This window comes from Petromyzon marinus, chromosome 22, assembly GCF_048934315.1.
Source record: "Petromyzon marinus isolate PM22_M1 ecotype Great Lakes invasive population chromosome 22, UKy_Petmar_22M1.pri1.0, whole genome shotgun sequence".
Lineage (NCBI taxonomy): Eukaryota > Metazoa > Chordata > Hyperoartia > Petromyzontiformes > Petromyzontidae > Petromyzon > Petromyzon marinus.
In genome coordinates this window covers 16,336,201-16,361,428 of record NC_133688.1, presented here as the reverse complement: position 1 = coordinate 16,361,428, position 25,228 = coordinate 16,336,201, and the positions used below count along the sequence as shown (strand labels likewise).

Sequence of the window (25,228 nt, the reverse complement as noted above, 5' to 3'; positions counted from 1 at the left end):
GTTTGTCACGTAAACAACATGCAATTACTGGAAAAACATTGTACTCTGATTGTAAATGTGGATTTACTCTCCAACACACCGGTGTGCTGTACCCGTAATGAATTTGCGTGTTCTATTTACGTGACAAACCTTACTAATTGGCTGTCGTGTGCTAGCGAGTTTTACGACATTTATATTTACGGGATCTAACCCAAAAACTTGTTATAAACTCCTGTTCTGACCGCACAACTGCCAGGGCAGCACACTTATTTTAAACAGCTGTCAGATGCAGAAAGGGGAAATTTGGAAGAAGTTGTAAGGGATATGAGATAGCACATGCAAACCATCAATGCACACGTGATGTTATCAAGGCCTACCGTGATGTAAAAAATGCTATTATCACAGCATTGAAATGTAATACCATGGTTCAACATGGTACTGATATTCATAATAGTTACATTGCATTGCTCATGCAGATGTGCACCAAGCAGGAGTTTGTGCAATACAATAGGCACACCCAGCTTTCTGATCAAAAGGCAATGCTCTGGATTACAGTTTACACGCAAGGATTTGAGCAATGTAATTCGTTAGCAGCGATTGTGGACTGCACAACCACATCTGTTTGGCTGGCGGCAAAGACTTAATTTTTGAATTCTAATTTTAACTATAAAAAGTGACGATTACACTGGCTGAAAAGTGCAGTTGTGCAAATTGTGTGTCCCATGTTTCATTAAAACTTAAATACATGCAATCATGCCAAAATATGCAATAAAAATGAGAACAAATGATTGCACTTTTAAGTTTTGGGTTGCAAAATAGCTCACGATATTTACATGCCTTTAATGTGCGTTATGAAACACTTCCAAAACTCTTATAGTTCAACTGCAACGCAGCCCTTAGAGGTAAAAAAAATGTTGCACACTATGTGCATGTGCATTCTCAGCATAGATGTAACATACGAGCATACAGCTGGTCAACACTTGAAAACCAAAAGCTGTTGACAAACATTTTTGCAAGCATTTATTGAAAATACACAAATGTGTGCCGGTTTTATCCAAACAAAACATTTAAAAAGTCCACTTTTTACAAAGCCTGTGAATTGCTTTCCTAACATACTAATCACTTCCTTAATCATCTTCTAACAAGACATTTGTTGTGTTAGATCTTTAAAACACACTTGCCAAATGCCACCATGAACATTGTACCATTCTGTATGGTGGAACCTGTTAGTACAATAACATTCAATGGGGAAAGCAGAGCACGTGTTTATGAAGCATTGAAAATGTACAGTCCATGTTTGGTGTGGGGGCCCCCCACTGCCTAATGGGAATGTGGGGGGGGGGTCTTCAGTCCTCCTTGAGGCCTCCAAACACCTCGCTGGGCACCGCCTTCTGTTCCACTTGCACCTCTGCAGACAAAGCATTCATATCTCATTTGTTCCCAAATACATTCTAGGTTACCCAGCGGCATCCCGTTGTTCATCGAGTGTTGGTCAAAGTTCACCCAACGCATTTCAGCCGTTGGCATTGTTTGACCATATTTCGCCAATGTGTGGGTTTTACAGGGACCCCCCCTTTAATTTACATTCGGTGGCTGGGTTCATATTCCAATGCTCTATGCCAATGCTCTACCTCCTCAACCACAATCCTTAAGTATCCATAAACATCATTCTTTCCAAGTATGATCATCTTTAAATGTTTTCAATATGCATAATATCCATCACAATTGAAGTGTTTGTAAGATTAAAGAGCTATATAATGAGGTTGTGCGTGGACTGGTCGAAGGCTCAGTGAATTGCACACACACAACCTATTAAAATGTAGACGAGGTATTGGTGGGTCAGAGGATCAATAGTGTTATAGCAACAAGCTGCTGAGAGGCTGGGTTTGAATGAAGACAAGTACATGTAATTAAATGCGGCTCTCAAATGTACTAAGTTGATCAACAATGTATATGCAAAAAAAACTGGTGCTTGTCATGTGCCACGCATCTGTGTCGCAGGGCATGTGTCAAATAAAGTGTCATCCCATCAACCCCTTAGGACAATAATTGGATAAGGATGACCTTTAAATACAGACACTGTACATTGTTGTTGCAAACATGACAGGCCACCGCTTCCACAAAGCAGGTGACACGATAATGCAATCTAAATCCGGCCAGATCCCAGCAGCACCTCGCCTCACCCCTCACCCACCCGTCGCCTCACCCCTCACCCCACCCCTCACCCCACCCCACCCCTCACCCACCCCTCACCCACCCCTCATACTCGCTCCACGTACCGTCAGGTTCCCCGGCTTCCTCGTCGTTGTCAGAGTCGATATGAATCTCATCGGGGTTGCTTTGCTTGGCGAGCTCGGACAGCTCACTCTTGGATGTGTCGCTCCTGCGAGCCGACGATGGGAGATGCGGAAAGAAAGTCAATTCGTACTTGCACATACTTTACAAACAAGTCGTTTCTTTTCATAGCCACTGCCAAGCTCTCCAAATTAACTGATCAAGAATTGGAGAAAGCGTGTCAAAGACTACTCGAAAAAACCCAGCTAACGCGAGTGACTATGTTCCCATTTCTGGAAACATCTTGTATATTCCTTTAAAATATATATAATTCAATTGTACATTACAAATGAAAACAGGATACTAGCTGGAATGACTGAGGAATATCAATGCCAAAGTTTAGTCCAAGTGCATTTCAAAGACGATAGGCTGCTCTTTAATTGATGTTTTGATGTGCTGGTGCGTCAAGTTTGCTTGTCGCTGATAAAACAGCAAAACCAACCTGACGAAGAGAATTTTCTCCTTGCTCTTGGGTTTGTCCTTGGCAGCCTCGGCAGCCAAAAGCTGAGCTTTCTGCTCCAGAAGTTTCATCTCATCCACGGGGCCGTGTCCAGGTGCAAGGTCAGCCACTGCAGAGCAGTAATAAAGAAAATTAAGTATAATCATGCAGTTTTACCACTGCTGTAGATTATATTCTGCCTGGCTTTATTAATACATGTTAATGTTATTAAAACGCAGCAGTGCAATATCAATTTCCTTTCAACGCTTTGTAACACAATATAGCCTTAATAATCGCATGGTCCTCTGATTGAAATCAATACAGCCTGCTGCCCCTAATGTAATTATTATACTAAACAGTGTCAACATATAGATATTTCAATGGAGAGAACATCCAATCCAGTCGGGCAGATATGATCACTAATCTGCTGCAATGCAGGCAACTGGTACGCAATGCAAGCGCCTGCAGTTGCAGCAAGCAACGGATTTCATTTAGCAAGAAAACACCGTGACATTTTTACAGGAGATCTGAGCACATTTGCACAGACACACGCACAGCACCTGTTCCGGTGGTAGTGGATGAGGCCGCTAGCATCTGTGCCGCCATGAAGTTGACCTGCGTGTTGTAGGTGGCCTGCACGCTACGCTTGATGCGCAGCATCTCCCGCACCGTGTCCTCGTTCCCATGCTTGATCTCAAACTCCTTCCACGTCTGCCAGAAGGACAATGTGGTCTGCAAGAAAAACAAATACAACAAATTTCATCATCAGCCATGATCATTATAAGCAGCTGCCATCTTCTATAAGTTATAAAGCAGTTTGCATAAGTTTTAATTATGTACATGGCCATGAGTTTGCTCTACAACTGGTCTCAAGCTCTAAGCTGTTCATGAAAGTTCATGACTACAACTGCATTATTTTGTGCAATTGTAATATCAAACGTAAACAATATATGTTGATGAATTGCTTGACCTGCAATGACTTGAGCATATAGAGTGCAAGCAACATCTTTCTACCAATCGACCTGTTCCAGCAACTACAGGAATCGTGGCGATGTTAAATACAAGGGCAGGAAGGAAGTTGCCCGCTCCGTCGCGTGGACAGCGTGCGGCTCTAGACTCACGCGGGGATCCGACATCTGCGAGCAGTACGAGTAGACGGCCCTGGCCCGGTCAATCTCCCCGAGTTTGCACTCCATGTCGGCGAAACGCATGCACATCTCGCGAGCGTGGTCATCTTGCAGCACCTAAACACGCCACGGACACACCGCCGCACAAGACACAATTGATGCCGACTGCTATAGACAACGGGTTGCACTGATGAACACATACGTAACAAAGGCTTACGTTAATCGGTACAAACTTTCCCGCAATGCGCAGCCAAGGTTTCTTTTTGTGTTGCTCCATTTTACAAGGACTGTGACACTGGGAAAATAAAAGTGTTTATGGGGTCCTTGACGTACAACTTTGTTCAAGGTTATTTTACAAATATTTGCTCATTGTAGCGCACAGTAGCTCTTTAATTGGCCGAAGTCACATGGGTCACTATGACAAGCCAAACGTTAAACATGAGAAATGTTTGCGTGCAAGCAGAAAATATAATTAAGTTAACAATGTTATTAATTTGTTCTAAGGTAAATAGCAAACCCAGTTGGTGATTGTAACTTTATATTATCTAAACATTATTTTTCTAAAACGCCTTGTTTAAATTGGCAGAGCAAATACATTTCTCCTTGCCTGGATCCACTGCTGGGTACAACTGACCACCACACGTCATCTAAGCCAGGTCATTAAAATAAGAGGGCCTTTCCAGACTCTGCAGTATTAACACGACGACAAGACAGACTTCAATGGCTCAGTATTGTGTAACTGCCACAAAATTAAAAGTTTCATAGTCTAAAACACGACATTGTGCAACATATGAAAGACAACGGAATACAGTTACATGCATCAATATTGCATCGATTAACTTCATCTCAACACTGGCACATGCCACACAATCAGTATTACCGTATTCTCTAGATTATAACACTTTCTTCCCCATGTAATTTAAAGCATAAGTTGGGGATGCATCTTATAATCCGGTAGGTGAGTGCACGTGATCAGATTTGTAGAACTTTAATGACAACGGGCACAAGTGTATTTTTACTATTGTTTATTTAACAAGGTAAGGCCTACTGAGCTATATAGCTTTTTCAGAAGCAACCTTTCCACAAATGATAGCTAAATTAAGTTGCTTATCTGATTGAAATTTCCATCAGCCAAATGCTCCAAACGCATATTTACAAATGTGGAGAGACAAAAAATCTCACGCGACCAAGGGGAGAACACGCCCACTCGGGATCGAACCCACGACCTCCTTGTATTACAGGTGAGCTAGTTAACATTTCGTGTCTTACTTCCAGGAGCATCTTATAATTCAGAGAATACAGCGTAGAAATAGCCTGCTGGCGCGCGCGCGCGTCCACGTGAGCGGCACCTCGATGGCCTTCTCGTATATGGCGCGCGTGTGCGTGACGCCGTAGATTTCGGCGGCGCGCTTGATGTAGATGTTGAACATGGAGTACTGCTCCGAGGGCTCGACGCCACGCGTGCCGCGCTCGTACACCGCCATGGCGTGTCGCGCAAGCCCGTGCTCCTCCTCCAGCTTGGCGTACAGCAGGTAGAAGCCTTGAAGGGGGTACGAGGGACAGGAGGTAGGTGGCGAGTTTGCTTGGGAACCGTGAAAGACCGCCGCCTTGAATCGCGCAACATAACCGGGTAAGCGTTCTAGGCGTTAAAGGCACATTGTACTTACACTCACAAGTAGGCACGAAATGATTCACCGTGTACACCCTACCCTTTCCCCCAAGCGATTTGATGAATTGTCACTATTCGGAGCCACGATTTCAATCACGAATCGATACTTTTTTTGGAAAACAATTTCTGTCTCATTTCTATAGATTTGCTAATTCCAACAGCTGAAACGTAACAGTATCAAGACACTTTTGGCCACTGACGTCAACAGATGTACCGTTGACTGGGGCACATACTCTTTGCAAACTTGGGTGGACAGCCTTCCAGTGCTTGCTCAAACAGATCTCGAGCCCTCTCCAGCTTCTTCCCACCGTAGCGCTCGATGAACTTCACCAGGTAGGTGTTCCAGATGTCAAACACGTTGGGCCAGCGGAACAAAGCAATCCCTCGCTCGTATGCCTGGGGGGGGGGGGGTGGGAACAGAAATAATTGCGAAATGTCACAAACGTGCACGAACAGTGGGTGGATTAAAATGTAAAAAAAACTAAATCGTTCTTCATAACCAACGCATGCATGTACGCGCGCATACCTTATAGCTTTCTTCAAAGTAGTTGTGTTCTTCCAGAAACATGGCATAGTTGATTATTATTTGTGGCGTAGCAATGCGGAGATCAATGATGCGATCGTAAACCGCCTTTGTCGACTGTGGTAAGGACAGAAGAAGCGCGTTACAACTTAACATGGAGATAGCGACACCGTGCACCAATGTCAATCAAAATTTACAAAAACAACACGTAGTCAGGATGTTTCACCAAAACAAAATACAAGTTCATTGTAAAAGCTGATTAAATGACAGATTTGCATGTACAGCCCTTTGTCAAATCCACCGCTGGATAAGGGCCTCCCCATGCTGTGCGGGATGCGAGTCATATGACCATACGTCACTGCTCAATGTTGTAAAGGCGTGGAGCATACAAGTAAAGGAATATATATATATTGCTGGACTGCACTCTGCTGCCAACAATGTAGACCCCACAAGCTATATGGCAACTTGTTTCTAAATTTGTGGTCATCCTTGCAAGTACTTTCCAGGCTCAAACCTACTTGGGCTTCTGAGATCTGATGATTTTGTGGACAGTCAAGGTGATTTTTGTTCATAAGCATTAACATGCACTTGGCATGTAGGAGGAAACCAAAGTAACCTGTATTCCGGATGATTTGGTCATAGGAAAATGGGCATTGTTTGTTTTAAATCACTAAATCTCAAGTGAACGAATGTCACGAGTGCTGGCATACTGGAGAGTCAAAGAGTCAACGCCCCACGTTCACCTTAAAGGTGCCCAGGCTCTCCTCCAGGTCGGCCAGCATGGACCACACCTTCAGAGATTTGTACAGTCGATTCTGTACCGGCTCCGACGTGTCAAAGTAATCCGCCTTCCGGGACGGCATAGCTGTGGCTCGCTGGGGACAAAAAAAACACGCCACAATGCAGCACGCCGCGGGGTTTACAAGCACATCGTGTGGGCGTGTGCAATGCACACAGATTTATTTTGTTACATCAATTACGAACGCGAACCCGCGGTACTTCCACGGTAAAAGTATGGCGAAATGTACGTTTTATCATTTGGTATGTATTTTTGTTAGACATTTTAACATATTAGTATCAAGAATATTTTTGTATCAGCGTCGCGTGACATCATCACCCCCCCTCTCCCCCCCCCCCGCCTCGCTTAAATTGCACGTGATGTCACCAACCCCTAGTTCTCACCACTACCGTGTCTCGGACGTCACCCCCTCTCCTCACTTACAAAATTATCCTGCTTAGTTTGTGTAGCTTTAGGATCACTGCCCTCTGCTGCCCAGCATATAGCCTCAGTCTCAAAATGTGCCAATCTCAGAATGTGAACGGGCTTCCTGCAAAACAACACGGTCCCCAACTTCTCTCCGCACCGTGCGCAAGGTGGCCCGGCTAATTTAAACACATTGCGACTATTAACGGCAACGTGCCGAAGCAATGGTGACAGCCTTCGTTGCCGTTGTACCCTTTCCCTGAATGCTCAAGGAGGGGGGGGGGGGGTAGTAAAAAGGGGGGCTTACCCTCAAGAGGCGCAGGGCCTCGTCGTAGTTCTCGTGACGCAGCTCCATCTCGGCGAACTCGCACCAGACGCCCGCCAGGTCGTCCACGCTCTTCAGCGCCACCTTGGTGGCCTTCTCGAAAATGGTGCGAGCCTACGTGGTGACAAGTAGACAACTGCACTGCCCGTCCGCCCGCCCGCCGCTCCGCTGTTAACAATAACTGGCAGCTTCACAGTTCTCATTAAAAGAAAAAGATGCGGCCGAGGTGCACGTGTCAGTTTTTAGTTTTTTACCAAGGTGCAAACTTTCACACGCAACAGGTACTTACATCTTCAATCTGGTCGTTCTCTTCGTAGTACTTGGCGAACGCCACCCAGAGCGTGTGCGGCTTGCCGGTGGCCTTCACGGGGTCTATGGTCTGAACCGCCTCTGTGTACGTGTTGATAATCTGGTAGAACGAAAAAGAGAACACTGTCAGTGTATTTTAAAGCACAACGGCCGGTATGTGCAGCACCATCCAAGGAGAGGGCACTCAGCGACAGGGAACAATGGATTTCAAGACAGGTTTCTGGTCAGCGTCCAGATTCTTCACCAACGTAATACGGACCACCCAAAATCACCCTGTGTGGACCGAATCTCTACAGATCTCGGAAGCTGAACTGGGTTGAGCTTGGTTTTTACCTGTAAGAAAAACAACCTGGGAACACCAGGTGTTGTAGGCTTGGGCTGCTGGGTGGCATTAAGCAACGGAATATTAAATCTACGTGGAGTTTTATCCGGATACTGCAGTGTCCTTCAATAAGCCAAACATTAATTTCCGGAACTGATTAAACATCTCAATGCAGGTCCCCGATTAAGAAAACTCCTAAGACCACATTGAATCTTTCCTGGATAAAAACAGCAATATTATTATCATTTATCATCTCGTTGAATTAATTTGCATTATAAAACCTGAAGCAATTAATGCTTACATTTTTTTTATAATAAAACAATCAGTATCTCGTTCATAAAACCCAAGTGACGTATTGGCGGCGTTGGGTGCGCGGCCTCTGGCTTGCCTCTCTTGGTTTGCCCTCGTAGAGCTTGGCGCGCTTGTGCCACTCGTGAACGTTGTGGGGATTCTGCCGCAGCAGGACGCTGTTGAGGAGGAGCGGCCTCCGGTCCATGAGCTGCTCGTACCGCGCCAGCCGCAGCTCCACGTCCAAGTCATCTGCGACAGTACGGTGACCTCGGTGAGGGCTCACACAGCTCAATCTGGCGACCGCAGCTAAACCTGGATACACGTCTCTTCAGAACGTTTGTAGCTCAACTGATCACGCTATCCTTTACCAAGTAAAAATGCATGTATTGCGAGACAAGCTAGTTCATGCTCTTACTGACGTCACCCAGAAGTTAAAAACTATTCAGGCAATGTGGAGTGGTGGTTCAGTGGTTAGAGCGCTGTGCTCTAATCCTGGGGACACAAGTTCGATTCCCAGCCATGGTTAACATCAGTGACAAGTGATATCAGAACCCGTCCTGCCCTCCCTCCCCATTCACCAATCCACACAGATCAGCACGATGAAATATGGTAAAAAAATCCCAATGAATTACATGCTTTGGGGTGGCCTTTATACAATGTTGCATCGAGCGTGGCATAATTTTCTTTACTTACTTACATACAGGAAATCGAGGAGCCGTGACACATCAATAGTTATTCTTGGTTATTTCGGTAAAGTCACACAGAAGGCAAACAATAAAATAATACAAATATAAAACAACAAAATTATCACGACGTTTCGACTACAACACAAGCAATCATCATCAGGTGTGAAAACCACAACAAGAAAATTTGAAAAAAAAAAGAACCAAGAATATGAATCCCTGCAGTCACGAAAGCTTTAAATCAAAATTTTACATCAATAGTTATTACAGGGAGGAGTAAATGGGCAGCTATCGTGCATTCATCGGGTCAGGTTTGAGAGGGTTGGACGGTTCTCGGCTGAGAGGGCACGATCACAAGGTGCTCACCATCTTCGCTCGCTCCCTGCTCTCCTGATGCCTCCATCTTGGCGCTGATCATGCTCTCCTCGAACTGGGCGTACGCGTCGAACACCTGCGTGAAGTCACGGACCGTCGTCACCGTCTGGATCGCCTCCTCGTACACGTCCCGCGCCTGCAGGCACATTGTTCACGCAATATTACAAAGCGTTAGTGCGCATCCTGAGGGAACGTTCCAGTTGTACGGTGTGAGGCATGCCTGCAAACCGTTAAAGTAACACGAATTATAAAGCAGCGTTGGTAACGTTCACAGTGATCTTTCACTCTCAAGAGAGAGCGAGAGAATGATTCAGAAGTGCCGGAAACTACAGACGAAGTGGGGAAGGGCAGCCAGAACTGGTGCCAACAACTGCCCAAGCCCTGTGGTCCGATATTAGGATGTTTGTCCAATTCCATTAATTAGTACTTATATGTGGGATACCGGAGTACCCTGAGGAAGCCCACGCGTGCGAGGGGATAGCGGAGGTAACAATCAATCCCCACAAAGATGGGATACAGAAGGAAATGAATCCCACTTGCTGTACTGCCACGCCATTTCCGTACGCACCACCTTGCGAGATATTTCATAACCGTTTTTATTTTACAACGGCGAGGGCCGGGGGGCGGGGGGGGCTAGCGTCACCTTCTCAAAGTGGCCGCTGCGGATGTAGTAGTCGGCCAGCGAGCACCAGAGCTGTCCCAGCTGGTCCGTGAAGCGCGTCAGCCCGCCGCGGATGATGGCCCCCACCTTCAGCGACTTGACCTTGTCCGGGTTCTTGGAAATGAGCTCGCACAGGTCGTGCCACAGCTGTTTCTCAAACACAAATGACAAAACAACCACCAATAATGTTGAAAATGACTGATGATTAGATTTTGCGGGAACCAACTGTATCGCCTATGACCAAATCGCACTGCAATAAACCCACTCTCGTAATTTCTTAGAAGTTAAGGGTTGAACTTGTACAGCAGTGAACACCATGCATAAAAAAACAGATATTATAGGATGCTGCAAAGATACGTTGTGGACAGCATAGGGCATTGTACTTATAAGCCTTCACCAATCCGCATTGTCCAAGAGTGGTAAATTATGGTCGAATAACCTTCCCCCGCCCCCCGACTCTTATGGCATGGGGAGGACTTCATCCAGCAGTGGATTGTCCTTCCCCCGCACCTTCGATTAGCATGGTTGGCAACACACGGTGTGAAAGAAGTTCAACATCCATACATATGCATCAGCCACACCGCCATGCAATGACGTGAGTCAAAGTCACAAATTACTTAATCTTCTTTCACATCAATGTCTCACCCACCTGGTGGTTTGACTTGCCAGCCTTTGAAATGAAGCGCTCGTCATTAACGATCGTGGCCTGACGGATGGCCGCTTCATCCAGACGGTCGATGGAGACCAAGTACTTGATGTACTCCTCTGCATTCTCTGGACAAAGCTTACAAGAGAATAAAACAGTTTCAGCCATCTCATTCGAAATGTAGTAAACAGACCTACAGCACAAAAGCACTTGATTGCATGATGCGTCACCGTTATATAACTCAGACACTAAATGCACAAACTTATTATCAACTGACAAACTTACATTTTAGAAAACAAACAAAAAAATGATTACAAAATATATCATAAATATACCAACTTTAAGCTGGGATGGCTTAAACCCTAAAGTGTTGAGCAGAGACTAATGGCAGAGCTACAAACCCATGTTAGGAAAAGTCCCCGCAAAGTAGCCCCCCCTGGCATGGAACTCCATAAAATATCGGAAGCAGTCCCATCCTCCCCGACCAAAATACTATGAACTGAAGATGTTAGTATTCCAGGTCATGCCTTAATCGCATACAAAAATTATGGAAATGTATTATCGGTCTACCACACAGATAGAAAATGTTTAATAATTAAAGTTCAGCCCTGTGTGTGTGTCTTTATCTGTTTGAACGTACCACGTAATGTGACTGATGAGGCCAATTGGTTAAATTCCTACTAAAATGAACTGGATGTTGCATGGCTTTGCATGACTTTCGAAATCGATAATGAACTCCGAAAATTAAAGATCCAGTAAGTAATCGAGTAAAATAGAAAAATAGAGCACTCTGTTTACTTGTGACACATTTATATTATTGTACTATTATCCCTTGGCCCGATTAAAACAATCTTGTGAAAGTTGCGACACCGACAAGCCTGACGGACCTTCAGATGCCGCCTGTAGACACGGACGGCCGTCTCGGGCAGTGGGTACATGCCCACGAACTTGAGGTAGAGCGGCCAAATGCGCATGTGCTGCGTGATGGGCAGGGCGCGCAGCCCTCGGTCGAGCGTGCGCCGCGTACGGGTGATCTTGCACTGGTCCATCAGGAACTGGCAGTAGTCCAGCCATATTCGCGGCATCTGAAGGACAACGCAGCAGATGGCAACGGTTCTCAACAACGTGAAGACTCGCTTGAAAACTGAGTAATTTGATACATGTCACAACAACCGTACATAGCCAACCGTGCTAATCGCAGGTTCAAGTGGGTTACAGACTCTAGAAGTACATGTACAGCTCTGTCGTGAATCCACTGCTATATGAAGGTTTTCCCAGCCTGTGTGGGCTATTGAGGTTACACAATTAGCACGTTTGGCTACGTACGGTGTGAAAGAAGTTCAACATACACAACTATACTTCACCACACTGTCAGTGCAGCCTGGTGAAGGCAGAGAGCAGGGAAGTACGAGAATTAAATTAATCCATTGCCCTCTGGTGACCACCAAGTAGCACTGCAGCACTATGCCAACAACTATTGTGTATGGCGGTCACCCATCCAAGCACGATCACTATCCGGGCTTAACCTCTATAGCCTCCAAGATTTGACGAGGTTCCAGCGCATTCTGCGTGATTTGGTCGCGATGAAAAAAGGAAAAAATATTTGTATACGCAAATCTCAATGTTGTCTTTTTTATCATTCCTGCATTTTTGTTATTTCTCATGAGTAAATTGGCTTCCGTACACTTTAAAAACATGCGCAAAATCTAGTTAACGGTGCACTGTCCCAACACAACAGTACCTTGTGCATGAAGACCAGCGCCCTCTCATGACAGTTGTTTGCGTCTTCAAACGCAGGGTCCGTGATGCATTTCCCCTTCACTTGTTTCCGCCGCAGCTTAAGGTAATTGTACCATAGCTTGTAGCTACAAACACAAACCAACAATTAAACACAGATATTGTTTTGCGACTACAAAGCGCTCTCATATATGAAATATTACATTTTAATTTCCACAAAGCATTTAAGGATTTTCCCCCAATCTCTGCAATTTGATGATCGACCAGGAGTCCGATTCAAGAATCAATATCATCGATTTCTTGTCACATTTTTATGTTTGTATTGTATTTTTCATTTTCCATCTTGTTTGTAGAGCTAAGTATGCAAATACAAGTTACACGAGCATATGAGTGGCACACAATTATTATCGTAAATATTAAAATCATCGATAAAACTCGATGCCTGTAAGAAAGGTATTTTCATCTATTAATTAATACATCATTATGCGTTTTGTGTAGCTGCTTCCAACACAACCACATGCTTAGCATGTGCCATTTCCCACCCTTCATGTATTAAGCAACGAGTGCAAAGACAAATATCCCCTGTATAGCCTTAAAAGACCGTTGGGGCAAGTGCTGTTAGCGAGTAGCACCTATGAAGGCCGGCAGGGCACACGAGGGGGTGGGTGGCCAGCACCACGCCTGACTGCCAATGTCTTCCGAGTGGTGATGAGGCTAAGTCCAACTAGGGGAGGCCCAGGCCCGGTTCAGATAATCGTTACCGGCGTTGGCCGTGAGCGGGAATCGAACTCGTAGTGCAGTGTAGCGCTAACCGCTACACCGCCGCTACCATACAACGCGAGTGCATTCACACAAACGCACGCACCTCCCGGGAAGCTCCTTGAGAGCCCGCTCGTACACCAAGTTGACGACCTGGTTGGTAGCTCCCTGCTTGAACTCCACGTAGCGCAACCAGCATTTGACCGAGTACGGGTTGCGGATGATCTCCTCCTCGTAGGGGAGATCATCCTCCTCCTGTGCACCACAAACGCAAAAAGCAAAGAGGTAGCACCGCAAATGTCAGAAGGATGCACAGCAACGAATCTGATGGTGACTCCTCATTGGCACCAGCAGCTTATTTGTTCCAATACCGGGCTAAAAAAATAATGTCAGGGTTGTCCATTGTCTTTATCAGGGATAGCGAACATTTTCCTTCACGAGGGTTAAATGGCATGTTGAAATACCTTTGGAGAGTATATTCTTGGGTCTTTCGGTAAAGTCACGTAGATAGGTTCAAAGAAAATCATCAAAAGTAACAGAAAACTACGACGTTTCGATCGCAACGCAAACGGTCGTCTTTACACGTTTTTATTTAACTCGCTCTGTCTGTTGTTGTTGTATCCTCAAATCTTGTAACTCAATTTTAACCCACTTCCCAATGTGGTATCGACTGCAAACTTGGTATACTTGTCATACAGATGACAATACTATATTCTATCATTAAAAATAAATATATATTTTAAAACATTTTTGTTATGTTATGTTTCAGCTTCGGGGCCACTGCCTGGAGTCGTGGAGTTCTTCCATGACTAGCAGGGTACATTTCATTAAAGCGTGTTGTTAAAAAGTTTTATTAACAGGTCCCTGCAGGGTGGGCTGGTAGGACAAGTCTCTGCGCTGTCTATTGCTGATTTTACACCCAACAGCACGAGATTTCACTTCGTTAAAGTATTGAAAGGGGACGGACGGACGGACACATTAATCTATTGCAGGCTGGTACACTCAGTTTACAACTTCGTTCCTACCAGTAATATTACTTATTTCCTGAAGACGACTGCTTGCCAGATTTGGCATCATCAGGCGATGGCCAGATTTGGCTGTCGCCTGATGATGCCGGGTTGTAATCACAAATCTGGCTGTCTCCTGATGATGCCGGGTTGTAATCACAAATCTGGCTGTCGCCTGATGATTCCGGGTTCTAATTACAAATCTGGCTGTCGCCTGATGATGCCGGGTTGTGATTACAAATCTGGCTGTCTCCTGATGCCGGGTTGTGATTACAAATCTGGCTGTCTCCTGATGATGCCGGGTTGTAATCACAAATCTGGCTGTCTCCTGATGCCGGGTTGTGATTACAAATCTGGCTGTCTCCTGATGATGCCGGGTTGTAATCACAAATCTGGCTGTCTCCTGATGCCGGGTTGTGATTACAAATCTGGCTGTCTCCTGATGATGCCGGGTTCTAATTACAAATCTTGCTGTCACCTGATGATGCCGGGTTGTAATCACAAATCTTGCTGTCTCCTGATGATGCCGGGTTGTAATTACAAATCTTGCTGTCACCTGATGATGCCGGGTTGTAATCACAAATCTGGCTGTCGCCTGATGATGCCGGGTTGTAATCACAAATCTTGCTGTCTCCTGATGATGCCGGGTTGTAATCACAAATCTTGCTGTCTCCTGATGATGCCGGGTTGTAATTACAAATCTTGCTGTCTCCTGATGATGCCGGGTTGTAATTACTGGCTAAACGTTGTGGTGGTGGCGGCGAGTTTAACGACACACATTGTACACTGACGCGATCTAACACAAACACCTCGACCGCGGGCAACATTGAACGCGAAGGCCTTCAGCTGCTGCTGCGTGTTCAACTGACGTGTGGCCACTTCTGCGAGCAACATAAATAAGCCTGTGCACGAGCTGAAGTAAGAATGTGCACGCTTCAAACGCAATTTCATTCGAAGAAAAAAACAAATTATAACGCAACCTCTCTCGGCTGGGACTAGAGGCCTGCGCAGCCGACAGGGCCTCAATGGGGGGTGGTGGAGGGGAGTGAACGACTTTTAAGCGACTCCCCGAGTGGGTTTAGGACTGATCGAGCAAGGCGACGGAGGCGAGTGTGACTCACGAAGAAGATGTCCGTATCGCCCCCCTTCTTCTTGTTCGTCGTCGGCGGTGGCGCCTTCGCCGTCTTCTTCACCGGCCACTCCGCCTCGGTCGGCCCCGCGGACACCATGGCCCTGCCCGTGTGGCGATGGATTCCTCGCCCGGATCGATTCCTTTAAAACAAAAACCGCGGCGACTTCCACTCCATCGATAGCGTCGATTGAGTTTCACCGGGGCACTTTGAGGCAACGCGCGGAGGGAGATTTAAATGCGACCGGCAGTTATCGTTAGGGGAAGCGATTAACCAACACGCTTGCGACGCGACGGTGCCTTCGTTTGATTGGGGTGGTCGATTAATCTGATGTGTGTGTGCGGTGTGGTGCCGAGGGAATCGATTCTTAATAATATGTCGAGGAATCGAAAGATGACATCGCTCGTGCTGTTATTTGCCTTTTCGCTACGACGCAGCGCCTGGATCGATTATTTGGTCATTAATTTTAAAGCGATTTAGATTCCAAATCTCCATGGCCAAAATTCGATATGGCCAGAGAATTAATAAATAAAGTTGTGCCCAAAAACGTGGGGACAAGTTAAAGCAGAGTTTAACAAAAATGATTTGCCAAGACGCAAGTGAATTTTGATAGCTGCCCGCCAGCTTCCATACTTCCATCTCAATGCAGTGTGCTTCCAGAGACAAACACACACTTTGGAAAGTGTTACACAATCCCATGCGTACAAATGGCTTTTCCTAACCCCCTTTTTAAATGCTTGAAATGTGTGGCAGGAAGCCAATGTACACGTACAACCTTAGGCACGAGAGGAAACTAAACATTTTTCTAAAACTATAAACATTTTTTTTACCAGGTTAATGCCCACTGTGCCATATAGCCCTTTTTCAGAAGCGACTCAAAATGATAGCTCAACGAAGTGGCTTGTCACGTGGAAATTTAAAGGAGCCAAATACAATGCTTTAAATGCGCGTTGCTTCTAAATTGGAGGGGAAAAACCGGATGGACCCGGAGAAAAATCCACGCGACCGCGGGAGAAAGACACCGCAAACTCCAAATGAAGGGAACGAACCCACAACCTCCTATCCTGCATACCAGGCCAATGAAAACAACAATGAAAAATGTAAGGGCGTACTCTTTGGTTCTTTCGGTAAAGTCACGTAGGTAGAAAACATAACAGATCACGACGTTTCCATCGAAACCACGTGATCTATTATTATTTTCTACCTACGTGACTTTACCGAAAGAACCAAAGAGCGTGGATTCCTGCAGTCACGAAAGCTTCAAATCAAGATGTAAAGGCACGTTCCCAAACCGCACTTTGCTATACACACTGCCACCTCCTGGTCAAAAATCTCACAACCCATCATCTCCACGTAAAATACCGGGTTATTTTTGTATTAGATCGTGTAAATATAAATGTGTCGTTAAACCCGCCACCACCCGACACAGGCTTGTCACGTACACTGAACATGCCAATTCGTTCCTGGCACAGCACACCGTTGTGTTGGAGAGAAAATCCACAATATTTACAACGAGGCGGTGTTCTTCACTAATTTTCAGACGATGCTGGGTGGGGGGGGGGGAAACTTTCGCTGATAAGACATCGTCAGCGTGAGAGCCGCCACACATTTCAAACTATTGTGGGTTTGACAGCAGCAGCAGCACGATGATTATGGGGTGTTGTCACGTGTTGTATATTGTTGGAGGTCGCGCATCAGGGGCCAACCAGGGGCCCGTGTGGCCTTGCAATGAAGACCGCTGAACCAGAGTGTCCACGTTCCAATGAGCTACAGATGCGATATTGAGAGTTGCACAATGCTTCTAAGACCGCCTACCCTTTGCCTCCACGGCTCTGGATGGCGTGCCACGCTACCGCAGCTCAATAGATGACATCTATTGGCAGCGGGAGCTTGTAAGCTGCTAGTTTAACACGTAGGCTTTCGCGACCAATATTATTCATAATAAAGGTTTTTGGGTTAGATCGCGTTATTTATAAATGTGTCGTAACCCTCCACCACCCGACACGGCCAATCAGCAAAAAAGTGTCACGTTGACAAAAGACAAATAATTCACTACTTTATGAAGCTGCTAGTTCTGCAGTGTTCATGTTAGTACCCCCGCTGTTGATAACCAATGCAGTGGTCCTAGCGGCGGTTTGGGTTGCCATCTTCGAGGTACAACCACAAAAACCCCCCCAGGGAATGTCATGGGAATAAAAGGATCTGACAATACGCTAATAGGGGAGAGCCGCGTGTAATTGTGCCGTATTGAGGGCTGTATTCAGAGCCGTCCCTAGGGTACGGCGAATGGGGGCGACTGCCCCGGGCCCTGAACTCTGGGGGGCCCCGCGCTTCGACGTGACGGTGTCAGTTTGCGGGCCGTCGGGGGCCCTACACGGTGTAGGATTTGCCTCGGGCCCCACACCCCCAGCCCTGGCTGTATTATTACACAACCGACAAAACCGGGGGCTTTTGATGTCGCAGGAAGACTACTAGGTCTGAGGACGCAGGACAGGTAACAAGCTTACTTAGCTGGTGCGGTCAAAATAAGTTCATATACACAAAGATAAGCCACATATATTCGTTAACATGTTTATGGCATTGTAATCTACTTTGCATGTTTCATGGACGAAAGCTGCTTTTAAAGAAGGCTGCAGGGAGTTTTTTTGAAATATCAAATTATAAGTGGCCCGGTCCAGAGGTTACAACAGTGAGTTGGCTCTGCTGAGATCCTGGGTTCAAGTGTAGTGTAGTGAGGGGGCGCCGCGGTGGCCAGATGTGAAATGCCTCACGTTGTATGCAGGAGGTCGTGGGTTTTAATCCCGACCCTGACGCCTGTATATTAGGAGTTTGCGTGCCTCTCTCCCCATGGTCGCGTGGATTTTTCTCCAGGTCCTCCGGTTTTCCCCTCACATTTAGAAACATGCGTTTAGATTATTGGGCTGCAATACATTTCCACGCGACAAGCCACTTCATTCAGCTATTATTTGTGGCCAGATATATGGTAAAATAGTTTAGTTGAAAGTTTAGTTTAGAGTTCAAGGTCTTAGCCTGATTACAAATGAGTGAACAAAAAACCCCATCACATTAAATTTGGTTGTGCACTTAATTTAGCAAAATATCAGGTCTGCGAATCAAAAACATTGTCATGTTTTAACCGACATTTTTTGTATCTACCTAATTTGACTAAATTCTGGTTCCGAGCATTAAAACCACCAAATTTAACTTTTATGCAACATTTTTCTCACACCAGGCAAAATGCAACATTGCGCCCCCTAGTGTGTTGATTAAAAAATAGCTACAGTATTTTAAGGATCTCGGCAGTTTTGTGGATTTCCCATCTACGGGCTTTCTATAATATTAGATTGCTCTGCAACAGCTCCTCGTGGATTCTTCTTTTCATGAGACGACACTGATAAAATATTTGGAATTCTGAAAAAAATACAAACTATGATAAACAAATATTTTGACCGTGCCTTTTAAGCTCTTCCAGTGCCATAAATTCGCTTCTTTGAAAACACATTCTGTGCGTTTCCACTTTCAAGTTATAATTATCCTGTAAAGCTGGATAATGTTTTGTCTTACAAGCAGAATGACTCGCAAGCAAACTTCTTTATTGAAGGTTTTATTCGCTTCCAAATACGTGCCACACATTCATACTTGGTCATCACATAAACCAAATGAGCTGGAATATTTACAGTGTTACCCAAAAATTACTTAAGGAGTACGGCATATATACATTGTCAGCCGGCATTCGCATCAAATCAATCACCAACAATTATATACATTACATTCAATACTCTATGTATGAGACGCAATTTTACATTTCCCCCACTATGTATGTGCCCGTTACAGATTTGTTCGATATTTTCATTCGGAATGTTTGTTCGGTTAAGCAAAATTGTGCAACTGTAAGCTTAACAACGTAATGCAAATCCGAAAATATAAAACACAAATTGCAAACGCCCTAGAAAGCTCGACTGCAAAGGAAAATTCAAAGAAAGTAACCCGATCTCAAGAGCAACCCTGTACACTCCTTTATCCAAAACTTTAAACTCATGACAACGGCAATTTAATGCACAACGTGTGTTCCGGCCAACATTCCAAATTCATTGAAACCACTAATAAGTTACGTTAACTTACGTATCATATGTAGCCCACTCACCATATATACTTTAAGTATCAAGAGGAAAGATTAGCAGAGTAAGCATTGGTGATTCTTGTAACACACCGAGCGACAGTTAATCCTCAAGTTATCATAGTAAACATTTACTTAAGCACCACAAACAGAAGGGGATTGGGGAGACCAAACCTCATTTTTGGGCAATAATGTAGCAGGGTGGTTCAAGTAGAAGAGAGGAGATATTCAGCCGCCATATGATTAAAGCCAATAGCTTGCACAATTTCATAAAGGCTCACAATATTTTACTTCTAATGCACACAGCTTAAAAATTGCAAACTATGACCCAGCACACAGTCGATTACCATGCGACTCAGAGTGGCAGTTGATTAAACGGTTATCACACGATAAAATATTTCTTTTCACAAACGTTATGGGTATACATATATACGTTTACTGCGTTTTTATTCAATAGACACATTATCATTGATCTTGAGATTTTATAGGGCTTAACATAAACTTACATATTTGGCTATTTCAAAAACCGTTACAATGTAGACTCTCATTTTGCCAAACCACAAGAAAGTCAATTAGAAATACTGGACTGTATAGCTTGATTATTTAATTTGATAGATTACGGTTTTTTATAAGTATTGTGTATACTGTGAACCAATCTTGAAGAATAGTAATGTACCTATAAAATCTTGGATACTTTATTTAATCAAATAACTGTTTCATTTTAGAATAAAGTCTTGCATCAGCCAACCTGTTCAATGCCCTCCTAAATACGGTATGTTACTTTAGTGCAGTCGCTAACCCACGTGAGATGGAATGTGGGACAATGGGGAACTTAGGTTAACCATCCCATAAGCTGAGCAGGCTGTGCTAATACACAGGGGGCTCAGAGCCGCCGGGGTCCATGCGCCAAGAGGGGGGGGGGGGAATTGAACAGAAGAGCCTCATTTAATTCCTTGCACCGGGACCTGTGTGAACCACACGATGCCACTGCCCACACGAATAGGTGCGCCCTGCAACAGACATCCCACACCTGTGCCGAACCCTAAGGAAAGCCGGAGGGAAAAGGTCGGTCAGCGATGAGCTGTCCCAAAGCAGACTGCACATTTTCCAGCAAGCGCAATTAACGGCACCAGAAGATTTAACGTAAGATGCAATCGTAAGATGCAATCGCAATCTCCGCCATCAAAAGTCGCCGTCGAGTGCGACGCGGCAAGAGGGTATCGTGCCGGCTGAACAGAGGCACACTTAGCCTCGGCAAGCATTCAGGAAAGAACAGTCTGACAATTTAGAGATAACGGGGAAAAATGCGGCCATGACACACAACAGCCTCACTTCATAAATAAACAACATGGGACCTTCACCTGGTCAGATTCTGCACTCGCTCATTAACACTAACGATCCTGCAGCTTAATGTCGGAGGTGAAGGGGGGGGGGGGTGAGGCTGGAATTCAATCTGCAAACCGCGGACCCAGAGGTGCATTCGCGCAGCCACAGTGCCCATTCGCCCTGAAATAACCACAGCGAGTGGAAAAATAAATACTGTAATGGACAAGTAGCGGCGGAGTGGTGGGGTGTGAGTGCGTGCGTGCGTGCCGTGCGTCCTCAGGAGGTGCTGGGCCGTCGCAGGCCGGGCGGCAGCGACACTCGCTGCTCGTCCAGGCGCTTGGCCTGCGTGCGCTGGATCAGGCTCAGGAAGTCCTCGTCGGGCACCGTGAGGCCGCGCGGGGCTTCGGGTGGCGGGGCACAGCGCTGGTCGTCCAGGCGCGAGCCCTAGCGCACGACGGCGAGCAGCGGGGGGAGCGAGCATTGGAAACACGCGGCACGCAAAAGGGAATCCACCGTTACCAAAATATTTATAAGACGTTAAAAAAAAAAAACGGTGATAAAACAAATGTGATTTTTTTTGTCGATTTTTGTCATCGTGTAGATTTTATATAATTAGAGAACGGCGCTACCTCCTCTTATCCGTGACGAAGTAGGGGGACGGGGGGGGGGGAGAGTGAAGCTCGCCTATCCCCGTCTCAAAGACGACCGGGAACCGCTCGCAACGGCGGGCACCCCCAACTTGTAGATGTGCGGCTGTGACCCCCCCCCCCGCCGCCCCCCAACCTGACCTGGCAGCGGATGAGCATGTCAAAGAAGTCATCGTCGGCCTGCGGGACCTCCCCGTTCGCCAGCAGCTGCCCGAGGCCGCCGGCGGCGGCCGCTGCTCCGCCGCACTGAGCCACGTTGAGGCCGGGCAGGTCGGAGCCTGTGGCTCGCTGGTCGTCGAGTCGCCGGCCCTGCGTCTGCATGATCAGGTCCAGCAACTCCTCCGTCTGCGGCGACGGGAGGCGGGCTGCACACAGACAAAGATCCCCCGTATAGCGTCAACAGACCGCTGGAGCCAGTGCTGTTAGCGAGCAGCACCTATGAAGGCCGGCATGGCGCTCGAGATTATTCACTCATTGCAACACAACGTGGTGGGGGATATATGCATCCGTGGATTGATATGGGGCTGTAAACTAAACTATTAATCAACGAAGGCCAGAATGAACACAACCAATACAAGAGAAGCAAACAGTGTGTAAAGACAGCGTCCTTGTCTCCTTACAGTTCCTGTTGGTTGACACCGTCAGTGAAGAGGCAGTGTCTCCCGGGGACAAGAAGGAGCAGCGTTGGTCGTCCATTCGGTCAGCCTGGGATCGACTCAGCTGCTCGAAAAATCCTTCGCTGTCCGACGACGGTTCAGGGCTGATCCTCTGCGCATGGATACACATGTGGATACACATTGGCACAAGCAGCTGTCAGAGACAATGCACCCCGAAACGATAATTCGGGAAAACATTCAACGTCCATAAACTCCACGTACAGAGCTGCAGAGAACCGGAGCCCTGATTTAAAACATGCCTCTATTTCCATTCATTCTGCTGTTGTCCATCACTTCTCGCGTGTTTTTCACTGATTCTATGCCAATGTTATCTGCAATCAAAACCACACGTCCTATCAATGGATCGTTAACCATTTAAACAGCAAGAAACGCCCACTAAAGCGATATCGTAACCGCACAGCCATCGAAAAATATATAAAACCTACCAATCTGTGCCACAAAAATAATACTTGTATTACTCCTGCACATTTTATGTTACTTTAAAATGATTTCAAGTTGACAGAAAACCTTAAATATGTGAGGCAACACGATATTCTACACGAGTTGAAAGTGTACGTATTTTTCAGCACACTTGTTTTTTTTAGTTGTAAGATTTTGTTGTTGTTGTTGTTGTAAGAAACAACGGCGAGAGCTGCAGCTTAAAAAATGCCGGTCACAATAACTTCCGTCGCTACGGCCTTGAAAGAATCAGGTTTTGTACAAACACAGAAAGGCCCTGCTTCGTCGCTCTCCTCAGGACGATAAGGTATCTATGCAGCAGTGGAAATTTCACTAAAGGTCAGAGTTCAGATAAAAACAATGCACCTCCGCTTTCCGCGCACAATCCAAGAGCCGGCATTTAAAGATCACAGCCCGGCCCTGAGGAGATAAAGGACACATCATGGCAATTCCAAAATCACAGGCCGTGTACGATATGCTGAAACTCGATTTTAATCTGAATTAATTTGAAGCCACTTGATCTAATACCGAGAACGATTAAGGCATGGGGGGCTTTAGGGGCTGCAGCCCAGGAGCCTTGGCCAGTTGGAGTGCCTCCAGAGATTAAGTGAAAAGTTATTTCATTTTTGAATGCTGAATTTTATTTGTTGTTAGCTTTGTAAAAATAAATTGTATTTTTCTTTAACTTTGTTTTCCTTTTGAGTATATTAGTGGGGGCCCTCACAGTACCTGTAGCCCAGGGGCTTACAAAATCTTAATCCGGCCCTGTGGGTGGTGTGGGAAGCTGCGTGGCACCACCACCACAGGTGGGATCGCGAGCGAATCGTGACAATAAATGTAATTTCCCTTCCTGGCAACGGTTTACAAAGTGGCGCTGGTGAGTGTTGTTGTTGTTGTTGTTTGTTGTTGCCACTGCGGTACCGCTCGCTGGCGTAAACACAACATTATTATTTCTTGACTTAAAGCTTTCGTGACTGCAGGAATTCATATTCTTTGGCTCTTTCGGTAAAGTCACGTAGATAGGTTCAAAGAAAATAACAAACAAAAAACTACGACGTTTCGATCACAACACAAGCGATCGAAACGTCGTAGTTTTGTTGTTATTTCCTTTGAAATCTATCCACGTGACTTTACCGAAAGACCCAAAGAATATAACATTATTATTACAAGTCCCTGAAGCTGTGCTCACTCACACGCGGGACGCGAGGAAGGGCTTAAGCCTGGCAAAGAATAATAAAGTGAAACCGGCCCAAGTGAAATGTGTATTGGGTGCACATTTCATGTAATTATCGCACTTTATATCAGTGGCTCGAACCTGCCACCTTACTGCGCTTGGTATCGTTACGGTAATTCGCGTCACGTATTGTACACACTCAATGTACTTCCAGTACATTGAGTGTGTACAATACAAAAAAAACCGCAGTGGTGTTATCACATATTGGAACAAGGCCCTCAAGAGGGTGGGCTAGGCCAAATTAAGTGGATGCTCAAAGAGAATTTGCCTTTACAGTTGGTAGATTATCAAACGGTAACAATTGGAGTGTGAGATGATGGACTGAGACCATCAACTGTGTACACAGCCAGGAATTGAAACCCAGATCAAATCAGTTTAACACGTATGTTTTTGCTACCAATATTATCCGTAATAAAGGTTTTTTTTTGGGGTTAGAGCGCATAAGTAAATATCTGTCGTTAAACCCGCCTGTGCCAGTAACGATTTAACATGTTGTTGTTCACGTTACGAACCTTACTAATTGGCTGTGCCGGGTGGCGGCAGGTTTAACGACACATTTACATGTTTACGCGATATAACCCCCCAAAAACTCTATTACAGATCAAATCCAAGATCTCTTATCGTTCATGCCTCAGAACCCAGAGAGATCAATTGTAATGAAAATAACGCACTGTACATTGTTATCCAGAAAAGCCTCACCGAGTCATTCTCTACATACTTTGTTTAAGACTTTCCCGGCTTGGAATGTGTGAACGATTACTTTAAAGATTATTTTGTGTGTGGTAGGAAACCAATGCAGCCAGAAGAAACCCCACACGTAGAAGGAAATAATATCACGGAAAACACGCGCGCGCGCACACACACACGATGGATCCGAGCACTCTACTAACCCCCTCCACCAAAAGCTGCGGGATGAGAGGGCATGCGCAAAGACGCCTAAATTAAAACGCACGAGGTGGCTGGGGTGGCCCACACATCAGACTGCTGAGCTGGCATCACCGTGTGCCTGGGTGTGAATTCAGGAGGCAGTCTAATGAGTAAACCTGGTTCTCAATCGCATAAAAACACCCATAGCATTACATTTGGGTTTAAACTTAATTTGGCTAAATTCCAACGCTCATGCTTAAAAATATCAGTTTTGAATCCAGGACGCAGCTCTAATGAGTAAACCTGGTTCTCAAGTGCATAAAAAACACCCATAGCATTACATTTGGGTTTAAACTTAATTTGGCTAAATTCCAACGCTCATGCTTAAAAATATCAGTTTTA

The 25,228-nt window shown here is 45.6% G+C and overlaps 2 protein-coding genes across 5 annotated transcripts in view; both read right to left on the bottom strand.

Annotated features, from left to right (window-relative positions):
* Positions 1-974: 974 nt before the first annotated feature.
* On the bottom strand, positions 975-15,855 carry XAB2 (XPA binding protein 2). The gene is made up of 19 exons (XM_032958827.2): positions 15,512-15,855; positions 13,490-13,638; positions 12,629-12,752; positions 11,775-11,972; positions 10,891-11,025; positions 10,224-10,388; positions 9,572-9,716; positions 8,620-8,771; positions 7,890-8,009; positions 7,583-7,714; positions 6,815-6,946; positions 6,075-6,188; positions 5,782-5,944; positions 5,229-5,419; positions 3,874-3,996; positions 3,313-3,484; positions 2,756-2,882; positions 2,259-2,362; positions 975-1,387 (listed from the first exon to the last, which is right to left on the bottom strand). Exons 1-19 carry the CDS (start codon positions 15,617-15,619, stop codon positions 1,326-1,328), a joined length of 2,616 nt encoding a protein of 871 aa, XP_032814718.2. The 5' UTR covers positions 15,620-15,855; the 3' UTR covers positions 975-1,325.
* Positions 15,856-19,108: 3,253 nt separating this feature from the next.
* LOC116944921 (G-protein-signaling modulator 1-like) overlaps positions 19,109-25,228 on the bottom strand; it is a 59,673-nt gene continuing 53,553 nt past the window's right edge. For 3 of the 4 annotated variants that reach the window (XM_076068766.1, XM_032958837.2, XM_076068765.1), the window contains 4 exons: positions 23,092-23,145; positions 22,231-22,378; positions 21,752-21,975; positions 19,109-21,407 (listed from right to left, as the gene is read on the bottom strand). In XM_076068766.1, coding sequence (XP_075924881.1) covers positions 21,240-21,407; positions 21,752-21,975; positions 22,231-22,378; positions 23,092-23,145 — 594 coding nt within the window. In that variant the 3' untranslated portion in view covers positions 19,109-21,239. The remainder of the gene's footprint in view (positions 21,408-21,751; positions 21,976-22,230; positions 22,379-23,091; positions 23,146-25,228) is intronic. The other variant, XM_032958840.2, reaches the window with a different exon arrangement.

Coding starts and splice junctions, on each gene's coding strand:
- XAB2 (XM_032958827.2), bottom strand. CDS start 15,619: ATGGTGTCCGCGGGGCCGACCGAGGCGGAGTGGCCGGTGAAGAAGACG. Junction 6,189..6,814: donor AGAGCCTGGGCACCTTTAAG/GTGAACGTGGGG, acceptor TCCTTACCACAG/TCGACAAAGGCGGTTTACGA. Junction 2,883..3,312: donor ATCCACTACCACCGGAACAG/GTGCTGTGCGTG, acceptor ACTGCTCTGCAG/TGGCTGACCTTGCACCTGGA.